Source organism: Entelurus aequoreus, linkage group LG07 (assembly GCF_033978785.1).
Source record: "Entelurus aequoreus isolate RoL-2023_Sb linkage group LG07, RoL_Eaeq_v1.1, whole genome shotgun sequence".
Lineage (NCBI taxonomy): Eukaryota > Metazoa > Chordata > Actinopteri > Syngnathiformes > Syngnathidae > Entelurus > Entelurus aequoreus.
This window is the reverse complement of record NC_084737.1, coordinates 10,088,664-10,116,529: the sequence shown is the minus strand read 5'-3', so window position 1 is coordinate 10,116,529 and position 27,866 is coordinate 10,088,664. Positions and strand designations below refer to the sequence as shown.

At 37.2% G+C, this 27,866-nt stretch overlaps 1 protein-coding gene across 1 annotated transcript in view; it reads right to left on the bottom strand.

Moving 5' to 3' along the window:
- LOC133652949 (neurotensin receptor type 1-like) overlaps positions 1–27,650 on the bottom strand; it is a 94,601-nt gene extending 66,951 nt beyond the window's left edge. The window contains exon 1 of the mRNA XM_062051907.1: positions 26,946–27,650. Coding sequence (XP_061907891.1) covers positions 26,946–27,617 — 672 coding nt within the window. The 5' untranslated portion in view covers positions 27,618–27,650. The remainder of the gene's footprint in view (positions 1–26,945) is intronic.
- Between the last annotated feature and the right edge of the window lie 216 nt (positions 27,651–27,866).

Sequence of the window (27,866 nt, the reverse complement as noted above, 5' to 3'; positions counted from 1 at the left end):
AGATTGAGTTTCTGGAGCATCACATTTGTGGGGTCAATTAAACGCTCAAAATGGCCAGAAAAAGAGAACTTTCATCTGAAACTCGACATATATATATACAGGTATATATATATATATATATATTATTTATTCTATTTTTTTATATATATTTTTTTTACATGTACGTCCATGTGCGACAAACACCAAACAAAGCATGATGTTAATCGACCAATTAAAGCAACATTTAAAGTGATTTTGGTAACGCTTCTTCTCATTGAAATCCATTACCAAACAGGCGTAGTCACCAGGGGGCCTCATGTAACAAGAACTGCGTGGATTTCCTACTGAAAATACGTTCAAATCGACGTACATAAGTGAAAATTCAGATGTATTAAAGTGTGCGCACGTACTGTACATATCCAAGCATATTTATTCTTTATATGGAGCCCAGACCTCACCCAAGTAAATACGCCAATCATATTGCAAGTAGTCATGTGCTCGAGCTGGGCAAGCGATGCCAAATCACAAGTCCGTAGGAGGTGCTTCTTTCTTGTGTTTGGAGCAAAAAACATCGGAGTCTCAGGCTGTCATTGCTGTGTCCTCGAGAACTGAGCACAAGCTGAAATTAAAAAAAGAAATGGTCGCGTCGGGAAGAAGGTAAAAAAAAAAGATGGATGTGTGTGCCCAAAACTGACTCGGGGAAATTGGCGCTGTACCCAGTTTGAAAAGATAGTTTCTGCAATATGATCAATAAAACTTTAGAAGAGGTTCTGCAAAATAACTTTTTGTATATTGTTATCACCATCGACAATAAACGATACTACAATAAACATAACACGCCTACAACAGACATCTCAGCATTTTGTTTTAGTTAATTAAATCGTTTTGAAAACAATTTGTTGTTGGCCCAATTTTTTAACTGTTTGGACTTGGTGGAGGTCTGCTTTCTACTGGGTGCCATGCTACTTTGTTTATTTAAGTGTTTATTTTCTTGTAAAATCGCCTCAAACTATTTTACAGAAAAATAATAAATAATTGTACCTAATTTCTCAGAAAATAATTAATGTATGATTTGTATGTCAAATTTAAAACATAATTTTATCGATTTTTAAAAAAACTATTTGTATAGTTTACTTTTATTTATTATTATTTTTATAGTTTTGTGCAATTTTATTTATTTTTTAGTTAATTGATTGATTTTTCTTTTTTTTAAACTCTTTGTATAGTTTGATTTTAGTTAATAACAATGCATGGATCTGCATTGTTTATTTAACTTAGTATTCTATTTAAAACATTTATTGAGGAAGTATAAATGAATACTTTACTGCGCTCTACTGGGTGCCATGCTAGTTTGTTATTGTTTATTTATGTCTTTATTTTGCATGATGTTGTAAAATGGCCTCAACCAATTTTTCAGAAAAATAATTTTAAAAAAAAGTAACCTAATTTCTCTGAAAATAATGCATGATTTGTATTTCAAATAAAAAAAAATCAATAATTTTTATTTTACATTTTATCCATTTATTTTTCTTTTTTTTAACTATCTGTATAGTTCAAATTGCTTTGTTTTTTTAGATAATCGATTTTTCTTTCTTTTTTTCAACTCTGTGCAATTTGAGTTTTATTTATTTAATTTTTAGTGAATCGATTTGATTTTTCTTTTTTTTTTTTAAACTAATTTAAGTTTTATTTAAATGTATTTTTAGTCAATAACAATGATGCATGGATCTGCAGCGTACTTATTCAACTTGGTATTTTATTAAATATTTTTAATAAGGAAGTATAAATGAATACTATACAGTGTATATAAGGCCTGAATACTGCAGTATACTCGAGTCCAAATTAGGATTGTTCATCCTTGTCGGAGGCCTGCGCTCTACTGGGTGCCATGCTAGTTTGTTATTGTTTATTTATGTCTTTATTTTGCAGGATGTTGTAAAATTGCCTCAACCAATTTTTACAGAAAAATAATACGAAAAAATGTAACCTAATTTCTCAGAAAATAATGCATCATTTGTATTTCAAATAAAATAAAATAAAATTGAATTTGACGTGAAGGGTAAAAAAACAAAAAACATGTACAATCTGATACATGTGATACAAACCCCGTTTCCATATGAGTTGGGAAATTGTGTTAGATGTAAATATAAACGGAATACAATGATTTGCAAATCCTTTTCAACCCATATTCAATTGAATGCACTACAAAGACAACATATTTGATGTTCAAACTTATATAAACTTTATTTATTTTTTTGCAAATATTAATTAACTTGGAATTTCATGGCTGCAACACGTGCCAAAGTAGTTGGGAAAGGGCATGTTCACCACTGTGTTACATGGCCTTTCCTTTGAACAACACTCAGTAAACGTTTGGGAACTGAGGAGACACATTTTTGAAGCTTCTCAGGTGGAATTCTTTCCCATTCTTGCTTGATGTACAGCTTAAGTTGTTCAACAGTCCGGGGGTCTCCCTTGTGCTATTTTAGGCTTCATAATGCGCCACACATTTTCAATGGGAGACAGGTCTGGACTACAGGCAGGCCAGTCTAGTACCCGCACTCTTTTACTATGAAGCCACATTGATGTAACACGTGGCTTGGCATTGTCTTGCTGAAATAAGCAGGGGCGTCCATGGTAACGTTGCCTGGATGGCAACATATGTTGCTCCAAAACCTGTATGTACCTTTCAGCATTAATGGTGCCTTCACAGATGTGTAAGTTACCCATGTCTTGGGCACTAATACACCCCCATACCATCACACATGCTGGCTTTTCAACTTTGCGCCTATAACAATCCGGATGGTTCTTTTCCTCTTTGGTCCGGAGGACACGACGTCCACAGTTTCCAAAAACAATTTGAAATGTGGCCTCGTCAGACCACAGAACACTTTTCCACTTTGCATCAGTCCATCTTAGATGAGCTCAGGCCCAGCGAAGCCGACGGCGTTTCTGGGTGTTGTTGATAAACGGTTTTCGCCTTGCATAGGAGAGTTTTAACTGGCACTTACAGATGTAGCGACCAACTGTAGTTACTGACAGAGGGTTTCTGAAGTGTTCCTGAGCCCATGTGGTGATATCCTTTACACACTGATGTCGATTGTTGATGCAGTACAGCCTGAGGGATGGAAGGTCACGGGCTTAGCTGCTTACGTGCAGTGATTTCTCCAGATTCTCTGAACCCTTTGATGATATTACGGAGCGTAGATGGTGAAATCCCTAAATTCCTTGCAATAGCTGGTTGAGAAAGGTTTTTCTTAAACTGTTCAACAATTTGCTCACGCATTTGTTGACAAAGTGGTGACCCTCGCCCCATCCTTGTTTGTGAATGACTGAGCATTTCATGGAATCTACTTTTATACCCAATCATGGCACCCACCTGTTCCCAATTAGCCTGTTCACCTGTGGGATGTTCCAAATAAGTGTTTGATGAGCATTCCTCAACTTTATCAGTATTTATTGCCACCTTTCCCAACTTCTTTGTCACGTGTTGCTGGCATCAAATTTTAAAGTTAATGATTATTTGCAAAAAAAATCATATTTATGAGTTTGAACATCAAATATGTTGTCTTTGTAGCATATTCAACTGAATATGGGTTGAAAAGGATTTGCAAATCATTGTATTCCGTTTATATTTACATCTAACACAATTTCCCAACTCATATGGAAGCGGGGTTTGTAGATTACCATAGTAACTAGTAGGGTTGTACGGTATACGTGTATTAGTATAGTACCGCGATACTAATGAATCATATTCGGTACCATACCGCCTCTGAAAACCGGTCCGCCACACCTAAGATTTTTTGTTAAAATAAAGCCAATAATGCAATTTTTTCTGGTCCCCTTTATTTAGAAAAGTATCGAAAAGTACCGAAAAAGTATCAAAATAATATTGGTATCAGAACAACACTAGTCACTCAAATATCATGCAAAAGCTCAGATTCCAACCATTGAAATATGTTGTATAGTTCAAGACTTAAAAACATCACCGCACATCATAATGGCAGCTACACTTTCCATCTTAAAGAACTAAAAAAAAATATTCGGGAATATTTGTTTTAGAGGAAGCTTGCAGCCTTGGAGCAATCTGTGTACATAAACTCAGCCCACATGTAAAGACACAAGGTTGCGGCAAAGCCTCTAAACGATCGCTTTTAGCCCAGCTGAAGCTTTTAGTAAGATAAAAACAATCATAAATCTGGTAAAATGGTTGAGGTTTCCATGGAGACTAATTGACCTTATCTGAAGCACCTGGGATGATGCTCTCAAGAAAATAAATGGGTCCACTTCCGGCGGCTCCCTCTCTCTAACTCTGGTTTTCATTTCTGTTATCCTCATTATTTACTCTTTTTGTCACATTAAATGAGATAGGCTCCAGCACCCTCCGCAACTCCATAAGGGACAAGCGGTAGGAAATGGATGGATGGATGGATAAATCCATTTGACACCAAATAGTTTCACTTTCACAAAAAAGTCAAAAGTAATCCTTTGATCGCCGCACACATTTTGAACTAGGGTTGTACGGTATACCGGTACTAGTATAGCATCGCGGTACTAATGAATCAAAAACGGTACTATACTATACTCTGTTTGAAAAGTACCGGTTCACAATTTATTTAATATATATACATATTTCTTTACGGGCTTGACGGCGCGTCGTCACGTCGTGACATTGCTGGTTTTACGAGCAGAGGAGCATGTTCGGCAGCGCGCGCACACTGAGTACTCACAAGCAGACACAGTGCGGAGACAGAAAAAGGGAGAAGGGACGCATTTTGGCTTAAAAAGTGACGATAGAGGGGAAGAGGTGCTTTAAGACATGGCAGTGTTTTAGCTACTTTCCATGGCGACGAATAAAGTATGTTTCTTACAAGTAGCATTATCACTGGAGGGCGAGGAATAGCTAAACATGCTTCACTACACACCGGCGTCACAGTGTAAACAAACGCCACGGGTGGATCTACACCTGACGTCCACTGTAATGATACCAAGTACAATATCGTATTGAGTCGATACTGCTATGATTACATTAATATTTTTTTGTCGTCACAAAATATGTTTTTTTTTTTTTTATTCGTATTATGTTTATAAACTCAGTAAATACGTCCCTGGATCTATGAGGACTTTGAATATATCCTGTAACTACTTGGTATGGGGTCGATACCTACATTTGTGGTATCATCCAAAAACTCATGTAAAGTATCAAAGACGAGAAGAATAAGTGATTATTACATTTTAACAGAAGTGTAGATAGAACACGTGGAAACGGAAAGTAAGCAGATATTAACAGTCAATTAGGTTCATAGTTCATTTTTACAGCTTGTCCCTCATAATGTTGACAAAATAATAGGTAGATAAATGACACAATATATTACTGCAGTGTTTTTCAACCTTTTTTGAGCCAAGGCACATTTTTTCCATTAAAAAAAATACGGAGGCACACCCCCAGCAGGAAAGGTAAAAAAAATTAAACTCCACCAGGTTGTCGCGCCTTATTTGGAGTTTGTTGTTGTTTCCTGTGTGTAGTGCTTTAGTTCCTGTCTTGCGCTGTTATTTTGGTGACCCTTCCTGTTTTGTTGGTGTTCTCCTGTAGCAGTTTCACGCCTTCCTTTTGAGTTCTGCTTTGTTTTCGCAATCAAGACTATTTAAGTTGTGCGTACGCTATCCTTCTTTGTGGGGACACTCTTGATTGTCATGTCATGTACGGATGTACGTTGTGGACGCCGTCTCCGCTCCACATGCTGTAAGTTTTTGCTGTCGTCCAGCATTCTGTTTTTGTTTACTTTGTAGCCAGTTCAGTTTTACTTTTGTTTTGCATAGCCATCCCTATGCTTCAGTGCCTTTTCCTAGCGGGACTTGCCTTTTCTTCATTTTTGGTTTAACCGTTACATACCTTTTACAAACCCCGTTTCCATATGAGTTGGGAAATTGTGTTAGATGTAAGTATAAACGGAATACAATGATTTGAAAATCCTTTACAACCCATATTCAGTTGAATATGCTACAAAGACAACATATTTGATGTTCAAACTGATAAACATTTTTTTTTTGCAAATAATCATTAACTTTAGAATTTGATGCCAGCAACACGTGACAAAGAAGTTGGGAAAGGTGGCAATAAATACTGATAAAGTTGAGGAATGCTCATCAAACACTTATTTGGAACATCCCACAGGTGAACAGGCTAATTGGGAACAGGTGGGTGCCATGATTGGGTATAAAAGTAGATTCCATGGAATGCTCAGTCATTCACAAACAAGGATGGGGCGAGGGTCACCACTTTGTCAACAAATGCGTGAGCAAATTGTTGAACAGTTTAAGAAAAACCTTTCTCAACCAGCTATTGCAAGGAATTTAGGGATTTCACCATCGACGGTCCGTAATATCATCAAAGGGTTCAGAGAATCTGGAGAAATCACTGCACGTAAGCAGCTAAGCCCGTGACCTTCCATCCCTCGGGCTGTACCGCATCAACAAGCGACATCAGTGTGTAAAGGATATCACCACATGGGCTCTGGAACACTTCAGAAACCCACTGTCAGTAACTACAGTTGGTCGCTACATCTGTAAGTGCAAGTTAAAACTCTCCTATGCAAGGCGAAAACCGTTTATCAACAACACCCAGAAACGCCGTCGGCTTCGCTGGGCCCGAGCTCATCTAAGATGGACTGATACAAAGTGGAAAAGTGTTCTGTGGTCTGACGAGTACACATTTCAAATTGTTTTTGGAAACTGTGGACGTCGTGTCCTCCGGACCAAAGAGGAAAAGAACCATCCGGATTGTTATAGGCGCAAAGTGTATTAGTGGCCAAGACATGGGTAACTTACACATCTGTGAAGGCGCCATTAATGCTGAAAGGTACATACAGGTTTTGGAGCAAAATATATGTTGCCATCCAAGCAACGTTACCATGGACGCCCCTGCTTATTTCAGCAAGACAATGCCAAGCCATGTGTTACATCAACGTGGCTTCATAGTAAAAGAGTGCGGGTACTAGACTGGCCTGCCTGTAGTCCAGACCTGTCTCCCATTGAAAATGTGTGGCGCATTATGAAGCCTAAAATAGCACAAGGGAGACCCCCGGACTGTTGAACAACTTAAGCTGTACATCAAGCAAGAATGGGAAAGAATTCCACCTGAGAAGCTTCAAAAATGTGTCTCCTCAGTTCCCAAACGTTTACTGAGTGTTGTTAAAAGGAAGTATAAAGGCCCATTCCCCCCCCATGGATGTTAGTTGAAGTGTGAATCGTTTGACCCCTGCTGGACAATGAGTTAGTGTTGTCCTTTTCCAAGTTGTTGAGCAGTAAAAAAGAAAACGACACTGGTGCGGACTACGGTCATGAAGATCAACAAAGCGTTTTGGCTGCAATCTCGCCGGTTTAATGGCTGGCCTGGAAGACGTCACCTTTCACGACTTGCTGCGCTCTCATCACACGTCCAAGCAGGAGTGGAAGGCAAGCATGTGCACTGAAGGCAATGTCGGGCAAATTGGAACAAGCCCTAAAACGCAACGGCAGCGTTTTTCACGGACACAGGACGGCCTTCACAAATATGTTTCCACTTTTTATCCAGTCAGCTCGGTGCTACCTGCAATTTGGTGCTACGGGATGTTTTATGCATGTGCTGTGTGCTAAGTGCCACGTGTTACTGTGTACTGTGCTACAGTACGTGCTATGTGCTACAGCAGTGGTCCCCAACCCCCGATTGGTACCGAATTTAAAGAAATATATATATATATATATTTTTTTTAAAAATTAAATCAACATAAAAAACACAATGATATATACATTATATATCAATATAGATTAATACAGTATGTACTATACCAGGGGTCGGCAACCCAAAATGTTGAAAGAGCCATATTGGACCAAAAATACAAAAACAAATCTGTCTGGAGCCGCAAAAATTAAAAGCCATATTACATACAGATAGTGTCATGAGATACACATTGAATTAAGAGGACTTAAAGGAAACTAAATGACCTCAAATATACCTACAAATGAGGCATAATGATGCAATATGTACATACAGCTAGCCTAAATAGCATGTTAGCATCGATTAGCTTGCAGTCACTCAGTGACCAAATATGCCCGATTAGCACTCCACACAAGTGAATAACTTAAACAAAACTCACCTTTGTGCACTCATGCACATTGTTAAAAGTTTGGTGGACAAAATGAGACAGAAAAAGAAGTGGCATAAAACACGTCCTAGATGGTCGGAGAAAGTTGTAAACAAACTAAGGTGAGTTCAAGGACCGCCAAAATTAGTAGGATAAAACGGCGCTCGCCAAATACTTGATATCAGTGAAGCATGTTTAATATAAACAGTGTGCCATGAGTTATAAATTGAATTAAGAGGACTTAAAGGAAACTAAATGAGTTCAAATATAGCTACAAATGAGGCATAATGATGCAATATGTACATACAGCTAGCCTAAATAGCATGTTAGCATCGATTAGCTTGCAGTCACTCAGTGACCAAATATGCCCGATTAGCACTCCACACAAGTCAATAACATCAACAAAACTCACCTTTGTGCACTCATGCACATTGTTAAAAGTTTGGTGGACAAAATGAGACAGAAAAAGAAGTGGCATAAAACACGTCCTAGATGGTCGGAGAAAGTTGTAAACAGACTAAGGTGAGTTCAAGGACCGCCAAAATTAGTAGGATAAAACGGTGCTCGCCAAATACTTGATATCAGTGAAGCATGTTTAATATAAACAGTGTGCCATGAGTTATAAATTGAATTAAGAGGACTTAAAGGAAACCAAATGAGTTCAAATATAGCTACAAATGAGGCATAATGATGCAATATGTACATACAGCTAGCCTAAATAGCATGTTAGCATCGATTAGCTTGCAGTCACTCAGTGACCAAATATGCCCGATTAGCACTCCACACAAGTCAATAACATCAACAAAACTCACCTTTGTGCATTCATGCACATTGTTAAAAGTGTGGTGGACAAAATGAGACAGAAAAAGAAGTGGCATAAAACACGTCCTAGATGGTCGGAGAAAGTTGTAAACAAACTAAGGTGAGTTCAAGGACCGCCAAAATTAGTAGGACAAAACGGCGCTCGCCAAATACTTGATATCAGTGAAGCATGTTTAATATAAACAGTGTGCTTTATAACAATTAGGGAGGTTTGTGTCATGTTTGTCCTCCTACAGAAACCATATTAAAACAAAAACATTTTTTTTCCCGCTCATCTTTTTCCATTTTTCATACATTTTTGAAAAATCTCCAGAGAGCCACTAGGGCGGCGCTAAAGAGCCGCATGCGGCTCTAGAGCCGCGGGTTGCCGACCCCTGTGCTATACAGTATGATGGATGCTATGTGTGACGGTATGTGCTGCGTACTATCTGCTATGTGCTACAGTATGTGCCATTTGCTGCAACGCATGCTATGTGCTACAGTATTTGCCATAATAGGCCGACCATATTGTGAAATCCCAAAAAGAGGACACATATATGCGTGCCAAGGCCGGCACTAGGTGAAAATTGTGCATATATTGTAGCGTCCCGGAAGAGTTAGTGTTGCAAGGGATTCTGGGTATTTGTTCTGTTGTGTTTATGTTGTGTTACTGTGCGGATGTTCTCCCGAAATGTGTTTGTCATTCTTGTTTGGTGTGGGTTCACAGTGTGGCGCATATTTGTAACGGTGTTAAAGTTGTTTATACGGCCACCCGCAGTGTGACCTGTATGGCTGTTGACCAAGTATGCGTTGCATTCGCTTATGTGTGTGTGAATGGCCTTAGATATTATGTGACTGGGCCGGCACGCAAATTATTGTTGTCTGGGTGGAAATCGGGATTTTCGGGAGGGGCACTGAAATTCGGGAGTCTCCCGGGAAAATCGGGAAGGGTTGGCAAGTACAGGTATGTCAATCAATCCACTCCCTCGCTCTCTCTGTCTCTGCCCCTCCCTCACGAATGCTGCTGCGTGCGCACACCTTCTGTTTTGTTTTTAACCCTTTCTTAACCCTGGACGTACATTGAAAATACACGCAACCCTGACTCAAAATGCCGAAAATTTGAGGCATTTAAGAAACCCCGCCCGGACAGCCCCGCAAAAGAGGACGTATGGTCAGTCTATGCTATAAGGTTTGTGCTACAGTATATGCAGTGTCATATATGCTATGTGCTACAGTGTGTGCTAAGTGCTACATTTTATGCTATGTGCTATTTTGCTGTATGCTATGCTATGTGCTACAGTATTTTCTATAAGCTTTGTGCTACAGCATATGTTGTGTGCTATATGCTGTGTCCTGCAGTGTGTGCTATGTGCTACAGTATTTTCTATATGATGTGTGCTATACGCTATGTGCTACGGTGTGTTGCAATGTGCTACATTATGTTCTATGTGTTACAGTATTTTACTATAAGCTTTGTGCTACAGTATATGCTGTGTACTGTGTGCTACAGTTTATGCTATGTGCTATAGTATTGTATATATGTTTTGTGCTACTGTGTATGCTCTGTGCTATATGCTATGTGCTACAGTGTGTGTTATGTGCTACATTTTCTATATTGTGTGTACTATAAGCTTTGTGCTACAGTATATGCTGTGTACTATGTGCTACAGTTTATGCTATGTGCTATAGTATTGTATATATGTTTTGTGCTGCTGTGTATGCTCTGTGCTATATGCTATGTGCTACAGTGTGTGTTATGTGCTACATTTTCTATATTGTGTGTGCTATAAGCTTTGTGCTACTGTGTATGCTCTGTGCTATATGCTATGTGCTACAGTGGGTGTTATGTGCTACATTTTCTATATTGTTTGTGCTATAAGCTTTGTGCTACAGTATATGCTGTGTTATGTATGCTATGTGCTACAGTGTGTGCTATGTGCTACATTTTATGATGTGTGCTACAGTATTTCTATATACTTTGTGCTACAGTATATGCTGTGTGCTATATGCTATGTGCTACTGTATTTTATATATGCTGTGTTCTATGTGCTACAGTGTGTTGCAATGTGCTACATTATATGCTTTGTGCTACAGTATTTTCTATAAGCTTTGTGCTACAGTATATGCTGTGTTCTATCTGCTATGTGCTACAGTGTGTGCTATGTGCTACATTTTATGCTATGTGCTACAGTATTTTCTATATGCTTTGTGCTATATGCTTCAGTGTGTGCTATGTGCTACAGTATTTTCTATATGATGTATGCTACATGCTATGTGCTACAGTGTGTTGCAATGTGCTACATTATATGCTATGTGCTACAGTATTTTCTATAAGCTTTGTGCTACAGTATATGCTGTGTACTATATGTTATGTGCTACAGTGTGTGCTATGTGCTACATTTTATGCTATGTGCTATAGTATTTTATATATGCTTTGTGCTACAGTGTGTTGCACTGTGCTATATGCTATGTGCTACAGTGTGTGTTAAGTGCTACATTTTCTATATTGTGTGTGCTACATGCTATGTGCTACAGTGTGTTGCAATGTGCTACATTATATGCTATGTGCTACAGTATTTTCTATAAGCTCTGTGCTACAATATATGCTGTGGTCTATATGCTATGTGCTACATTTTATAATGTGTGCTACAGTATTCCTATATGCTTTTTGCTACAGTATTTGCTGTGTGCTATATGCTATGTGCTACTGTATTTTATATATGCTGTGTGCTGTATGCTATGTGCTACAGTGTGTTGCAATGTGCTACATTATATGCTATGTGCTACAGTATTTTCTATAAGCTTTGCGCTACAGCATATGCTGTGTGCTATATGCTGCAGTGTGTGCTATGTGCTACATTGTATGCTATGTGCTACAGTATTTTCTAAATGCTTTGTGCTATATGCTATATGCTGCAATGTGTGCTATGTGCTACAGTATTTTCTATATGACGTGTGCTACAGTGTGTAGCAATGTGCTACATTATATGCTATGTGCTACAGTATTATCTATACGCTTTGTGCTACAGTATATGCTGTGTGCTATATGCTATGTGCTACAGTGTATGCTATGTGCTACATTATATTCTACCTGCTACAGTATTTTGCTATAAGCTTTGTGCTACAGTGTATGCTGTGTGCTACAGTATGTGCTATATGCTAGCTGCTATTTTATGCTATCTGCTATTGTGCTACAGTATGTGCTACGTCCTGTGTTCTGTGTTACTAGCATTTGTCAGAAATTATATATCACTGTATCCTGTGTGCTATATGCTACAGTGAATGCTATGCGCTACATTAGGTTATGTGCTATATACTCTCTGCTATGTGCTATATGCTGTGCGCTATGAGCTACAGGATGTGCCTAATGCTGTGTGCTATGTGCTACAGCATGCGCTATATGCAGTGTGCTACATTAAAGGCTATATTCCGGGTGATGCGCTGCAGTTTATGTCTGTGCTAAATGCTACAGTATGTGCTATACGCTATGTGCTACAGTATTTGTGTGTGTCACAGTATATGCTGTGTGCTATGTTATGTGTTACAGTATGTGCTATATGTAGGGCTGCAACTAACAACTAATTTGATAATCGATTAATTTGTCGATTATTACTTTGATTAATCGATTAATAATCGGGTAAAAGAGACAAACTACATTTCTATCCTTTCCAGTATTTTATTGAAAAAAAACAGCATACTGGCACCATACTTATTTTGATTATTGTTTCTCAGCTGTTTGTAAATGTTGCAGTTTATAAATAAAGTTTTATTTAAATTTAAAAAAAAAAAAAAAAAAAAAGGTACCAGAAGGTAAGAAAAGTTTGTTTTGCATAATATTGCAAAACAAAACGCCAGATAATATGTCTGCTAATAGGTGCCATTTTCTAGTCCTTCTACACACACTATAATACCGTATTTTTCGGACTATAAGTCGCAGTTTTTTTCATAGTTTGGCCGGGGGGTGCGACTTATACTCCAGTGCGACTTATATATGTTTTTTTCCTTCTTTATTATGCATTTTCGGCCGGTGCGATTTATACTCCGGAGCGACTTATAGTCCGAAAAATACGGTAATACTTGTATGTTGAAGCACAGTACGCCTGACTATGGCAACCGTAAAGCGACGACAATCCATAAAAAATGTTGGCAAATTTTTGAGTGCCGTGTGTAATGGTCTATATTCTCACAGAACATTTAAAGTTTGTGTTTTTTTTTACTGGCGTCATCTTGCAGTCGACGCATATCTCTTTTGTGTGACTGCCATCTACTGGTCACGCTTATCATTACACCGTGTACCAAATAAAATAGCTTCGAGGTCGGTAAGCACAAGCGGAATGATGCCGTACATTAGGCTAAAAGGCGCATTGTCGATATTTAAGAAAATGGAAGGATTTTAAGTGCGCCTTATAGTCCGAAAAATATGGTAGCTGCACCAGACTATAAGCCGCAGATACAGTATATACCGGTATGCAATCATTTGTAAATGTTTATTTATATACCTTAATTGTTTGTAACACAGCAGTAAAACGGCTTATCATGCAAAACCGAAGCTAGCTCTCCAATTAGCTAAAAAAAAAAATCTCCATGGTGACATTTTGGTGAATTTACTGAGGAATTTGGGAAACTGAAATAAAACCAAAACAATGCCATGATGTACGTAAGTTAATAATACTAACACAGACACTTAAATGTGTTAGCATATTCGCTAATGCTAACGACGCCAGCTTGATCGCGTTACGACAGCGCGTACAAATATGCATGAAATCACTCTTGGGACGGTTTAGGAGGTATGAATTGTTTTAGTTCTATTGTAAATCTTTTTTTTTTTTTTTTTAACATAAATAAATACAATCATGTGTGCTTACGGACTGTATTCCTGCAGACTGTATTGATCTATATTGATATATAATGTATATATTGTGTTTTTTATGTTGATTTCATTAAAAAAAAAAAAAAAAATTTTTTTTTTTTTAAATTTCTTGTGCGGCCCGGTACCTATCGGTCCGCGGACCGGTACCGGGCCGCACAAGAAATATATATATATATATATATATATATATATATATATATATATATATATATATATATATATATGTATATGTATATATATATATATATATGTATATATATATATATATATATATATATATATATATATATATATATATATATATATATATATATATATATATATATATATATATATATATATATATATATATTTATTTATTTTTTTTTTTAATATATTTCTGGTTCCTACATTTTATATCAATAAAGATCAATACAGTCTGCAGGGATAAAGTCCGTAAGCACACATGATTGTATTTTTTTATGACAAATAAAAAAATAAAATACTTTTTTTTTTTTTTAAAACCCAGTCCGTGGGACAAATGTTCAAGCGTTGACCGGTCCGCAGTTACAAAAAGGTTAGGGACCACTGGTCTAAAGAAAACAAACAACCGCCAAGGTCTATAATTAGCACCAACTCAGATAACTAAGAGCTGTGTGGCTGTAGACAACCCCCTGGTGTAGTTAAAAAAATAAATTAAAAAAATAGTTGAAGTATGATGAGTGGTCAGCATCCAGCTGCTTCAACTCGCTCGGCATGCGCTATAAAATATAGCTACTCAGCTGTTGGTGTGCAAGTCATGTGTGTTACAGCAGTGGTCCCCAAACTTTTTTTTTTTTTATTAAATCAACATAAAAAACACAATATATACATTATATATCAATATAGATCAATACAGTCTGCAGGGATACAGTCCGTAAGCACACATGATTGTATTTCTTTATGGAAACATTTTTTTTTAAATATGTTTTTAATTTGTTATAAAAAAAATAATACAAATAATTCTACCTAATTTCTCAGAAAATAATGCATGATTTGTATTTAAAATAAAAACGATCAATTATTTGTATTTTACTTTTTATCGATTTTTATTTTCTTTAAAACTATTTGTATAGTTAAAATTGTATTTATTTAATTTTTTTTGTAATCTTTTTTTTCAAACTCCGTAATTTGAGTTGTATTTATTTATTTTTATTTTATAACAATAATGCATGTTTCTGCTTTGTGTTTGACTTAGTATTTTTTTTTATGAGGAAGTATATACAGTGTATATACAGAGTATAGTTTTAATTGTATTTATTTTTTCCATTTTTTTTTTTTAGATAATCAATTTTTTTTTTTTAAACTCTTTGCGTAATTTTTTTTTTTTCGAATGTATTTTTTTAGCTAATAACAATAATGCATGGATCTGCATTGTGTTTATTTGACTTAGTGTTTTTTTTTTTTAATGAAGTATAAATGAATACTTTACAGTGTATATAAGGCCTGAATACTGCAGTATACCCGAGTCCAAATTAGGATTGTTCATCTTTGACGGAGGCCTGCGCTCTACCGGGTGCCATGCTAGTTTGTTATTGTTTATTTGTGTCTTTATTTTGCAGGATATTGTAAAATATCCTCAACCAATTTTTTACAGAAAAAAATTACAAATAATTTAGCATAATTTCTCAGAAAATATTGCATGATTTGTATTTCAAATAAAAATAAAAATAAACTAATTCATTTTTTTTATACATTTTATCGATTTTTTAAAAGTATTTGTATAGTTTTAATTGTTTGTTTTGTGTTGTTTTTTTTAGATAATAATCGTTTTTCTTTTTTTTTACTCTTTGCCTAATTTAATTTTTTTCAAACTTTTTTTTTTTTTTAGCTAATAACAATAATGCATGGATCTGCAGTGTGTTTATTTGATTTAGTATTTTTATTTTATTTTTAAGAGAAAGTATCAAATGAATACTTTACAGTGTATATAAGGCCTGAATACTGCAGTACACCCGAGTCCAAATTAGGATTATTCATCCTTGACGGAGGCCTGCGCTCTACTGGGTGCCATGCTAGATTGTTATTGTTTATTTATGTCTTTATTTTGCAGGATGTTGGAAAGTTGCCTCAACCAATTTTTTACAGAAAAATAATACAAATAATTTAACCAAATTTTTCAGAAAATATTGCATGGTTTGTATTTCAAATAAAAATAAAAATAAACAATATATTTGTATTTTTACATTTAATCAATTTTTTTTAAAGTATCTGTATAGTTTTAATTGTATTTATTTTTTTCATTTTTTTGTAGATAATCGATTTTTATTTTTTTTAACTCTTTGCGTAATTTTATTTTTTTCAAATGTTTTTTTTTAGCTAATGCATGGATCTGCAATGTGTTTATTTGACTTAGTATTTATTTTTATTTTTTATTTTTTTTAGGAGAAAGTATAAATGAATACTTTACAGTGTATATAAGGCCTGAATACTGCAGTATACCCGAGTCCAAATTTGGATTGTTCATCCTTGACGGAGGCCTTTGGTATTGTTTATTTATGTCTTTATTTTGCAGGATGTTGTAAAATTGCCTCAACCAATTTTTTTACAGAAAAATAATACAAATAATTTAACCTGATTTTTCAGAAAATATTGCATGATTTGTATTTTAAATACAATTTTTAAAAAACAATTATTTTTATTTTTACATTTTATCGATTTTTTTAAAAGTATCTGTATAGTTTTAATCGTATTAATTGTTTTCAATTTTTTTTTTAGATAATAATCCTCTTTTTTTTTTTTTTTTAACTCTCTGCGTAATTTAATTCTTTTCAAATGTAATTTTTTAGCCAATAACAATAATGCATGGATCTGCATTGTGTTTATTTGACTTAGTATTTTTTTTTTTTTTTAGGAGAAAGTATAAATGAGTACTTTACAGTGTATATAAGGCCTGAAAACTGCAGTATACCCGAGTCCAAATTAGGATTGTTCATCCTTGACGGAGGCCTTTATTGTTTATTTATGTCTTTATTTTGCAGGATGTTGTAAAATTGCCTCAACCAATTTTTTTACAGAAAAATAATACAAATAATTTAACCTGATTTTTCAGAAAATATTGCATGATTTGTATTTTAAATACAATTTTTAAAAAACAATTATTTTTATTTTTACATTTTATCGATTTTTTTTAAAGTATCTGTATAGTTTTAATTGTATTAATTGTTTTCATTTTTTTTTTTAGATAATAATCCTTTTTTTTTTAACTCTTTGCGTAATTTAATTATTTTCAAATGTAATTTTTTAGCCAATAGTACTTTACAGTGTATATAAGGCCTGAAAACTGCAGTATACCCGAGTCCAAATTAGGATTGTTCATCCTTGACGGAGGCCTTTATTGTTTATTTATGTCTTTATTTTGCAGGATGTTGTAAAATTGCCTCAACCAATTTTTTACAGAAAAATAATACAAATAATTTAACCTGATTTTTCAGAAAATATTGCATTATTTGTATATTAAATACAATTTTTAAAAAACATTTATTTTTATTTTTACATTTTATCGATTTTTTTCAAAGTATCTGTATAGTTTTAATTGTATTAATTTTTTTTTTTTTTTTTAGATAATCAATTTTTTTGTTTTTTTAAACTCTTTGCGTAATTTACTTTTTTTCAAATGTAATCTTTTCGCCAATAACAATAATGCATGGATCTGCATTGTGTTTATTTGACTTAGTATTTTTTATTTTTATTTTTTTTAAGAGAAAGTATAAATGAATACTTTACAGCAGTGGTCCCCAACCACCGGGCCGCGGACCGGTACCGGGCCGCACAAGGAATAAAAAAAAAGAATAAATAAATGAAAATAAAACTTTTTTTTTTTTTTTAATTAAATCAACATAAAAAACACAATATATACATTATATATCAATATAGATCAATACAGTCTGCAGGGATACAGTCCGTAAGCACACACGATTGTATTTATTTATGAAAAAAAAAAAAATTAAAAAAAAAAAAAAAAAAAAGTATCTGTATAGTTTTAATTGTATTAATTGTTTAAATTTTTTTTTTTAGATAATAATCAATTTTTTTTTTTTTTTTTAACTCTTTGCGTAATTTTATTTTTTTCAAATGTAATCTTTTAGCCAATAACAATAATGCATGGATCTGCATTGTGTTTATTTGACTTAGTATTTTTTATTTTTTGTTGAAGAAAGTATAAATGAATACTTTACAGTGTATATAAGGCCTGAATACTGCAGTATACCCGAGTCCAAATTAGGATTATTCATCCTTGACGGAGGCCTGCGCCATCTTAATCACCATCATCATTAGCATCGATCATCGTTCATGTTCCCATTGGTCTGCCGGAGTGTCACGTCTCCTAGGGTCGGCTCCAGCTTGGTGCAGAATTAAGGAAGATTGATGGCTTCATTAGTTAAGCACCTAGTCAGCAAATAAACACTGCAGTACTTTTACCTCTCATCTTTTTTGACTCATTCATGTGGAGACTCTTAGAGAGGGAAAAGATAGTTTCCTTTTCTCGACACTCTTGCAGAAACCAACTGTGTGCAATGTGCTCAGGTGTGGGCGACGTCAATAACAAAAATAGTGCCGGAAGAAAACCTGTTTAGTAGTCGTGTGAAGAGACCGACCTCCCAGGCACGTTTGCTCATTAAAAGGAGAACTTTTTGTCACACTTGTATGACAGTTGGGCATGTTAAGAAGCAGTTTATATGCAGGAGTTTGCTTCTTTTTACACTTATATGACAGTTGAGCATGTTAAGAAGCAGCTTATCTGCAAGAGTTTGCTTCTTTTTACACTTATATGACAGTTGAGCATGTTAAGAAGCAGTTTATATGCAGGACTTTGCTTCTTTTTACACTTATATGACAGTTGAGCATGTTAAGAAGCAGTTTATATGCAGGAGTTTGCTTCTTTTTACACTTATATGACAGTTGAGCATGTTAAGAAGCAGCTTTATATGCAGGACTTTGCTTCTTTTTACACTTATATGACAGTTGAGCATGTTAAGAAGCAGTTTATATGCAGGAGTTTGCTTCTTTTTACACTTATATGACAGCTGAGCATGTTAAGAAGCAGCTTATCTGCAAGACTTTGCTTCTTTTTACACTTAAATGACAGTTGAGCATGTTAAGAAGCAGCTTTATATGCAAGAGTTTGCTTCTTTTTACACTTATATGACAGTTGAGCATGTTAAGAAGCAGCTTTATATGCAAGACTTTGCTTCTTTTTACACTTATATGACAGTTGGGCATGTTAAAAAGCAGCTTTATATGCAAGAGTTTGCTTCTTTTTACACTTATATGACAGTTGAGCATGTTAAGAAGCAGTTTATATGCAAGAGTTTGCTTCTTTTTACACTTATATGACAGTTGAGCATGTTAAGAAGCAGCTTATCTGCAAGACGTTGCTTCTTTTTACACTTATATGACAGTTGAGCATGTTAAGAAGCAGCTTATCTGCAGGAGTTTGCTTCTTTTTACACTTATATGACAGTTGAGCATGTTAAGAAGCAGCTTTATATGCAAGAGTTTGCTTCTTTTTACACTTATATGACAGTTGAGCATGTTAAGAAGCAGCTTTATATGCAAGACTTTGCTTCTTTTTACACTTATATGACAGTTGAGCATGTTAAGAAGCAGCTTATCTGCAAGAGTTTGCTTCTTTTTACACTTAAATGACAGTTGAGCATGTTAAGAAGCAGCTTTATATGCAAGAGTTTGCTTCTTTTTACACTTATATGACAGTTGAGCATGTTAAGAAGCCGCTTTGTATGCAAGAGTTTGCTTCTTTTTACACTTATATGACAGTTGAGCATGTTAAGAAGCAGCTTATCTGCAAGAGTTTGCTTCTTTTTACACTTATACGACAGTTGAGCATGTTAAGAAGCAGCTTTATATGCAAGAGTTTGCTTCTTTTTACACTTATATGACAGTTGAGCATGTTAAGAAGCAGCTTTATATGCAGGAGTTTGCTTCTTTTTACACTTATATGACAGTTGAGCATGTTAAGAAGCAGCTTTATATGCAAGACTTTGCTTCTTTTTATACTTATATGACAGTTGAGCATGTTAAGAAGCAGCTTATCTGCAAGAGTTTGCTTCTTTTTACACTTAAATGACAGTTGAGCATGTTAAGAAGCAGCTTTATATGCAAGAGTTTGCTTCTTTTTACACTTACATGACAGTTGAGCATGTTAAGAAGCAGCTTTATATGCAAGAGTTTGCTTCTTTTTACTCTTATATGACAGTTGAGCATGTTAAGAAGCATTTATATGCAAGACTTTGCTTCTTTTTACACTTATATGACAGTTGAGCATGTTAAGAAGCAGCTTTATATGCAAGACTTTGCTTCTTTTTACACTTATATGACAGTTGAGCATGTTAAGAAGCAGCTTATCTGCAAGACGTTGCTTCTTTTTACACTTATATGACAGTTGAGCATGTTAAGAAGCAGCTTTATATGCAAGACTTTGCTTCTTTTTACACTTATATGACAGTTGAGCATGTTAAGAAGCAGCTTTATATGCAAGAGTTTGCTTCTTTTTACACTTATATGACAGTTGAGCATGTTAAGAAGCAGCTTATCTGCAAGAGTTTGCTTCTTTTTACACTTAAATGACAGTTGAGCATGTTAAGAAGCAGCTTTATATGCAAGACTTTGCTTCTTTTTACACTTATATGACAGTTGAGCATGTTAAGAAGCAGCTTTATATGCAAGAGTTTGCTTCTTTTTACACTTATATGACAGTTGAGCATGTTAAGAAGCAGATTTATATGCAAGACTTTGCTTCTTTTTACACTTATATGACAGTTGAGAATGTTAAGAAGCAGCTTATCTGCAAGACGTTGCTTCTTTTTACACTTATATGACAGTTGAGCATGTTAAGAAGCAGCTTTATATGCAAGACTTTGCTTCTTTTTACACTTATATGACAGTTGAGCATGTTAAGAAGCAGCTTTATATGCAAGACTTTGCTTCTTTTTACACTTATATGACAGTTGAGCATGTTAAGAAGCAGCTTATCTGCAAGAGTTTGCTTCTTTTTACACTTATGACAGTTGAGCATGTTAAGAAGCATTTATATGCAAGACTTTGCTTCTTTTTACACTTATATGACAGTTGAGCATGTTAATTTCTCCAGAAATTATCAAATGTGGTTCACTTCTTTTTACACTTGTTAGGAATTTTAAAACCTTCTATGTACTCGTTTACAGAACCTTCTATGGTGGCCACAGTTTGACCCTGGAACAGACTATTTCTAATGACATGATCAATACTGGTTAGCTTCTTTTTACACTTGTTTAAAATGTATTAATAATCTTAAAATATGACTTCAAACATAATATGTACACTTAATAGAGCTGGCGGCCACAGTTTGACCCTGGAACAGACTATTTCTACTGACATGATCAAAAGTGGTTCACTTCTTTTTACACTTGTTAGGGATGTTAAAACCTTCCATGTACTCTTTTATAGAATATTCTACAGTGGCCACAGTTGGACCCTGGAACAGACTATATCTACTGACATGATCAAAAGTGGTTCACTTCTTTTTACACTTGTTAGTAATGTTAAAACTTTGCATGAACTCTTTTAGAACAACTTTTACGGTGGCCACAGTTTGACCCTGGAACAGACAATGTCCATCTCCATCATCAATACTGGTTAACTTCTTTTTACACTTGTTAGGGATGTTAAAACCTTCCATGTACTCTTTTATAGAATATTTTATGGAGGCCACAGTTTGACCCTGGAACAGACTATTTCTCCAGAAGTGGTTCACTTCTTTTTACACTTGTTATGGATGTTAAAACCTTCCATGTACTCTTTTTATAGAATATTTTATGGAGGCCACAGTTTGACTCTGGAACAGACGATTTTTCCAGAAGGGGTTCACTTCTTTTTACACTTGTTAGGGATGTTAAAACTTTGCATGAACTCTTTTAGAACAACTTTTACAGTGGCCACAGTTTGACCCTGGAACAGACTATTCCTCCAGAAGTGGTTCACTTCTTTTTACACTTGCTAAGGATGTTAACATTTTGCATGAACTCTTTTAGAACAACTTTTACAGGGGCCACAGTTTGGCCCTGGAACAGACTATTCCTTTAGAAGTGGTTCACTTCTTTTTACACTTGCTAAGGATGTTAAAACTGTGCATGAACTCTTTTAGGACAACTTTTACGGGGGCCACAGTTTGACCCTGGAACAGACTATTCCTCTAGAAGTGGTTCACTTCTTTTTACACTTGCTAAGGATGTTAAAAGTTTGCATGAACTCTTTTAGGACAACTTTTACGGGGGCCACAGTTTGGCCCTGGAGCAGACTATTCCTCCAGAAGTGGTTCACTTCTTTTTACACTTGCTAAGGATGTTAAAACTGTGCATGAACTCTTTTAGAAGACCTTTTACGGGGGCCACAGTTTGGCCCTGGAACAGACAGACTATTTCTCCAGAAGTGGTTCACTTTTTTTTTACACTTGTTAAGAATGTCAAAACTTTGCATGAACTCTTTTAGAGCACCTTTTACGGTGGCCACAGTTTGACCCTGGAACAGACTATGTCTCCAGAAATGATCAAAAGTGGTTCACTTCTTTTTACACTTGTTAGGGATGTTAAAACTTTCCATGTACTCTTTTATAGAACCTTCTATGGTGGCCACAGTTTGACCCTGGAACAGACTATTTCTCCACTTCTTTTTACACTTGATAAGGATGTTAAAACTTTGCATGAACTCTTTTAGAACACCTTTTACGGGGGCCACAGTTTGGCCCTGGAGCAGACTATTCCTCCAGAAGTGGTTCACTTCTTTTTACACTTGCTAAGGATGTTAAAACTTTGCATTAACTCTTTTAGGACAACTTTTACGGGGGCCACAGTTTGACCCTGGAACAGACTATTTCTCCAGAAGTGGTTCACTTCTTTTTACACTTGCTAAGGATGTTAAAAGTTTGCATGAACTCTTTTAGAAGACCTTTTACGGGGGCCACAGTTTGACCCTGGAACAGACTATGTCTCCAGAAATGATCAAAAGTGGTTCACTTCTTTTTACACTTGTTAGGGATGTTAAAACTTTCCATGTACTCTTTTATAGAACCTTCTATGGTGGCCACAGTTTGACCCTGGAACAGACTATTTCTCCACTTCTTTTTACACTTGATAAGGATGTTAAAACTTTGCATGAACTCTTTTAGAACACCTTTTACGGGGGCCACAGTTTGGCCCTGGAGCAGACTATTCCTCCAGAAGTGGTTCACTTCTTTTTACACTTGCTAAGGATGTTAAAACTTTGCATTAACTCTTTTAGGACAACTTTTACGGGGGCCACAGTTTGACCCTGGAACAGACTATTTCTCCAGAAGTGGTTCACTTCTTTTTACACTTGCTAAGGATGTTAAAAGTTTGCATGAACTCTTTTAGAAGACCTTTTACGGGGGCCACAGTTTGACCCTGGAACAGACTATGTCTCCAGAAATGATCAAAAGTGGTTCACTTCTTTTTACACTTGTTAGGGATGTTAAAGGGAAACTTCGGTTTTTTTCAACCTGGGCCCTGTTTTCATAATTTTTTCTGTATATGTGAGTGCTGGATAAAACATTTTTTGAGGTCGCGTCAGTATTGAGCAGGGCAGGCAGCCTCCAGCCCAGCTAACGCTCGTACACAGGGCAACTGGCTCTCGTCAAAATTCGGCCTATAAACATGCATTTTTTTCACACTGACAGGCTCAGATAGTTACAATGAGTGTCCGACAACATACTAGAAAGGAGAAATTAACGTATGTCTCTACCTTTAGCTGGAGATCGCTGTATGTTGTGAGCTGTGTCCAAATCTCACCACGCTACAAATCTCGTTCCGAAATCTCGCGATAACTCGCGACAAAACACCGGTGGAAAAACAGTTACCTGACTGAGGTGAAGAGAGATGACTGAAGTGATTTTCTGTTGGATTACCGAAGACTGTTATTTTAGTTTTATAGAAAAGTTTGTTTGTTTGTCTGTCATGGCTGAATTTTTGCCTGATGTGGACGATTTGATTTGTCGCGAGTTATCGCGAGATTTCGGAACGAGATTTGTAGCGTGGTGAGATTTGGACACAGCTCACAACATACAGCGATCTCCAGCTAAAGGTAGAGACATACGTTAATTTCTCCTTTCTAGTATGTTGTCGGACACTCATTGTAACTATCTGAGCCTGTCAGTGTGAAAAAAATGCATGTTTATAGGCCGAATTTTGACGAGAGCCATTTGCCCTGTGTACGAGCGTTAGCTGGGCTGGAGGCTGCCTGCCCTGCTCAATACTGGCGCGACCTCAAAAAATGTTTTATCCAGCACTCACATATACAGAAAAAATTATGAAAACAAGGCCCAGGTTGAAAAAAACCGAAGTTTCCCTTTAAAACTTTCCATGTACTCTTTTATAAACTTTCTATGGTGGCCACAGTTTGACCCTGGAACAGACTATTTCTCCACTTCTTTTTACACTTGATAAGGATGTTAAAAGTTTGCATGAACTCTTTTAGAAGACCTTTTACGGGGGCCACAGTTTGGCCCTGGAACAGACTATTCCTCTAGAAGTGGTTCACTTCTTTTTACACTTGCTAAGGATGTTAAAACTGTGCATGAACTCTTTTAGGACAACTTTTACGGGGGCCACAGTTTGACCCTGGAACAGACTATTTCTCCAGAAGTGGTTCACTTCTTTTTACACTTGTTAGGGATGTTAAAAGTTTGCATGAACTCTTTTAGAAGACCTTTTACGGGGGCCACAGTTTGACCCTGGAACAGACTATTTCTCCAGAAGTGGTTCACTTCTTTTTACACTTGTTAGGGATGTTAAAAGTTTGCATGAACTCTTTTAGAAGACCTTTTACGGGGGCCACAGTTTGGCCCTGGAACAGACTATTCCTCCAGAAGTGGTTCACTTCTTTTTACACTCGCTAAGGATGTTAAAAGTTTGCATGAACTCTTTTAGAAGACCTTTTACGGGGGCCACAGTTTGGCCCTGGAACAGACTATTCCTCCAGAAGTGGTTCACTTCTTTTTACACTTGCTAAGGATGTTAAAAGTTTGCATGAACTCTTTTAGAAGACCTTTTACGGGGGCCACAGTTTGGCCCTGGAACAGACTATTCCTCCAGAAGTGGTTCACTTCTTTTTACACTTGCTAAGGATGTTAAAAGTTTGCATGAACTCTTTTAGAAGACCTTTTACGGGGGCCACAGTTTGGCCCTGGAACAGACTATTCCTCTAGAAGTGGTTCACTTCTTTTTACACTTGCTAAGGATGTTAAAACTTTGCATGAACTCTTTTAGAAGACCTTTTACGGGGGCCACAGTTTGGCCCTGGAACAGACTATTTCTCCAGAAGTGGTTCACTTCTTTTTACACTTGTTAGGGATGTTAAAACTTTGCATGAACTCTTTAAGAAGACCTTTTACGGGGGCCACAGTTTGACCCTGGAACAGACTATTTCTCCAGAAGTGGTTCACTTCTTTTTACACTTGCTAAGGATGTTAAAAGTTTGCATGAACTCTTTTAGAAGACCTTTTACGGTGGCCACAGTTTGGCCCTGGAACAGACTATTCCTCCAGAAGTGGTTCACTTCTTTTTACACTTGCTAAGGATGTTAAAACTTTGCATGAACTCTTTTAGGACAACTTTTACGGGGGCCACAGTTTGACCCTGGAGCAGACTATTCCTCCAGAAGTGGTTCACTTCTTTTTACACTTGCTAAGGATGTTAAAACTTTGCATGAACTCTTTTAGAACACCTTTTACGGGGGCCACAGTTTGGCCCTGGAACAGACTATTTCTCCAGAAGTGGTTCACTTCTTTTTACACTTGTTAGGGATGTTAAAAGTTTGCATGAACTCTTTTAGAAGACCTTTTACGGGGGCCACAGTTTGACCCTGGAACAGACTATTTCTCCAGAAGGGGTTCACTTCTTTTTACACTTGCTAAGGATGTTAAAACTTTGCATAAACTCTTTTAGGACAACTTTTACGGTGGCCACAGTTTGACCCTGGAACAGACTATTTCTCCAGAACGGGTTCACTTCTTTTTACACTTGTTAGGGATGTTAAAACTTTGCATGAACTCTTTTAGGACAACTTTTACGGGGGCCACAGTTTGACCCTGGAACAGACTATGTCTCCAGAAGTGGTTCACTTCTTTTTACACTTGTTAGGGATGTTAAAACTTTGCATGAACTCTTTTAGAACAACTTTTACGGGGGCCACAGTTTGACCCTGGGGCAGACTATTTCTCCAGAAGTGGTTCACTTCTTTTTACACTTGTTAGGGATGTTAAAACTTTGCATGAACTCTTTTAGAACAACTTTTATGGTGGCCACAGTTTGACCCTGGAACAGACTATTTCTCCAGAAGTGGTTCACTTCTTTTTACACTTGCTAAGGATGTTAAAACCTTCCATGTACTCTTTTTATGGAACCTTCTATGGTGGCCACAGTTTGACCGTGGAACAGACTATTTCTCCAGAAGTGTTTCACTTCTTTTTACACTTGTTAGGGATGTTAAAAGTTTGCATGAACTCTTTTAGGACAACTTTTACGGTGGCCACAGTTTGACCCTGGAACAGACTATTCCTCCAGAAGTGGTTCACTTCTTTTTACACTTGCTAAGGATGTTAAAAGTTTGCATGAACTCTTTTAGGACAACTTTTACGGGGGCCACAGTTTGACCCTGGAACAGACTATTCCTCCAGAAGTGGTTCACTTCTTTTTACACTTGCTAAGGATGTTAAAAGTTTGCATGAACTCTTTTAGGACAACTTTTACGGGGGCCACAGTTTGACCCTGGAACAGACTATTCCTCCAGAAGTGGTTCACTTCTTTTTACACTTGCTAAGGATGTTAAAAGTTTGCATGAACTCTTTTAGAAGACCTTTTACTGGGGCCACAGTTTGGCCCTGGAACAGACTATTCCTCCAGAAGTGGTTCACTTCTTTTTACACTTGCTAAGGATGTTAAAACTTTGCATGAACTCTTTTAGAAGACCTTTTACTGGGGCCACAGTTTGGCCCTGGAACAGACTATTTCTCCAGAAGTGGTTCACTTCTTTTTACACTTGCTAAGGATGTTAAAACTTTGCATGAACTCTTTTAGAAGACCTTTTACGGGGGCCACAGTTTGGCCCTGGAACAGATGGGCATGTGGCCGGCGAGGACGCACCTGTAGCACGGCCTTCATGGTGGGCGGGCTGACCGTGGCCGTGCAGATGTTCTCGCCCCGGCGCGCCTCCTGGCCCATGATGACGAGCATCGGCGCCGCCAGGGCGAAGGCGGCGAGCCACATGCCGCTGATGAGCTTCTTGGTGCGGCTGCGCGACATGATGCTCTTGGCCTTGAAGGGATGGCAGATGGCCATGTAGCGCTCCACGCTCAGGGACGCGATGTTGAAGGCGGTGGCGTAGGCGCAGCTGTCCCGCAGGAAGTAGTAGCCGCGGCACACGGCGTCCCCGAACACCCACGGGTGGTGCACCCAGATGAAGTTGTACAGCTCGATGGGCATGGACAGCAGCAGGATGAGCAGGTCGGACACGGCCAGGCTGCCCAGGTGGAAGTGGACCGTGCTCTGCAGGTTCTGCAGGCTCGTCCTGCGCAGCAAGGTGCACAGGGTCACGCAGTTGCCCAGCACGCCCACGCCGAACACCAGCGCGTAGATGACGGTGACCAGCACCTTGGAGAAAGTGTCCGTGTTGACGTCCAGGTCGCCCTCCCACTCCTCACCCTCCTCGGCGGTGCCGTTGGGCAGGAGGAGGCTCCGGTTCCACCAGAGTCCCTGCGCCCACGCGTCCAGCATCAGGTGCGCGTCGCGCCCGGCGTGCGTCCGGTTGGCGTCCATGTCGGCGCGCGCACCCTCCACACGCGCGAAGGTGGACCCGGTCCGGTGTGGGGAGGACGCGGCGGAGGAGCTTTTTATGTTCTGCAGGAGGAGGCGTGGACCCTCTGATGACGTCACAAGGGAGGGGGAGTGGTTTCTCCGGTTCACAAGCGCGCGTCCAAGATTCATCCATTCATGCTTTTTTTTCTACCCGCTTGTCCCTTTCGGGGCCGCGGCGGTGCGCTGGAGCCTATTGCGCAATAGAAACAA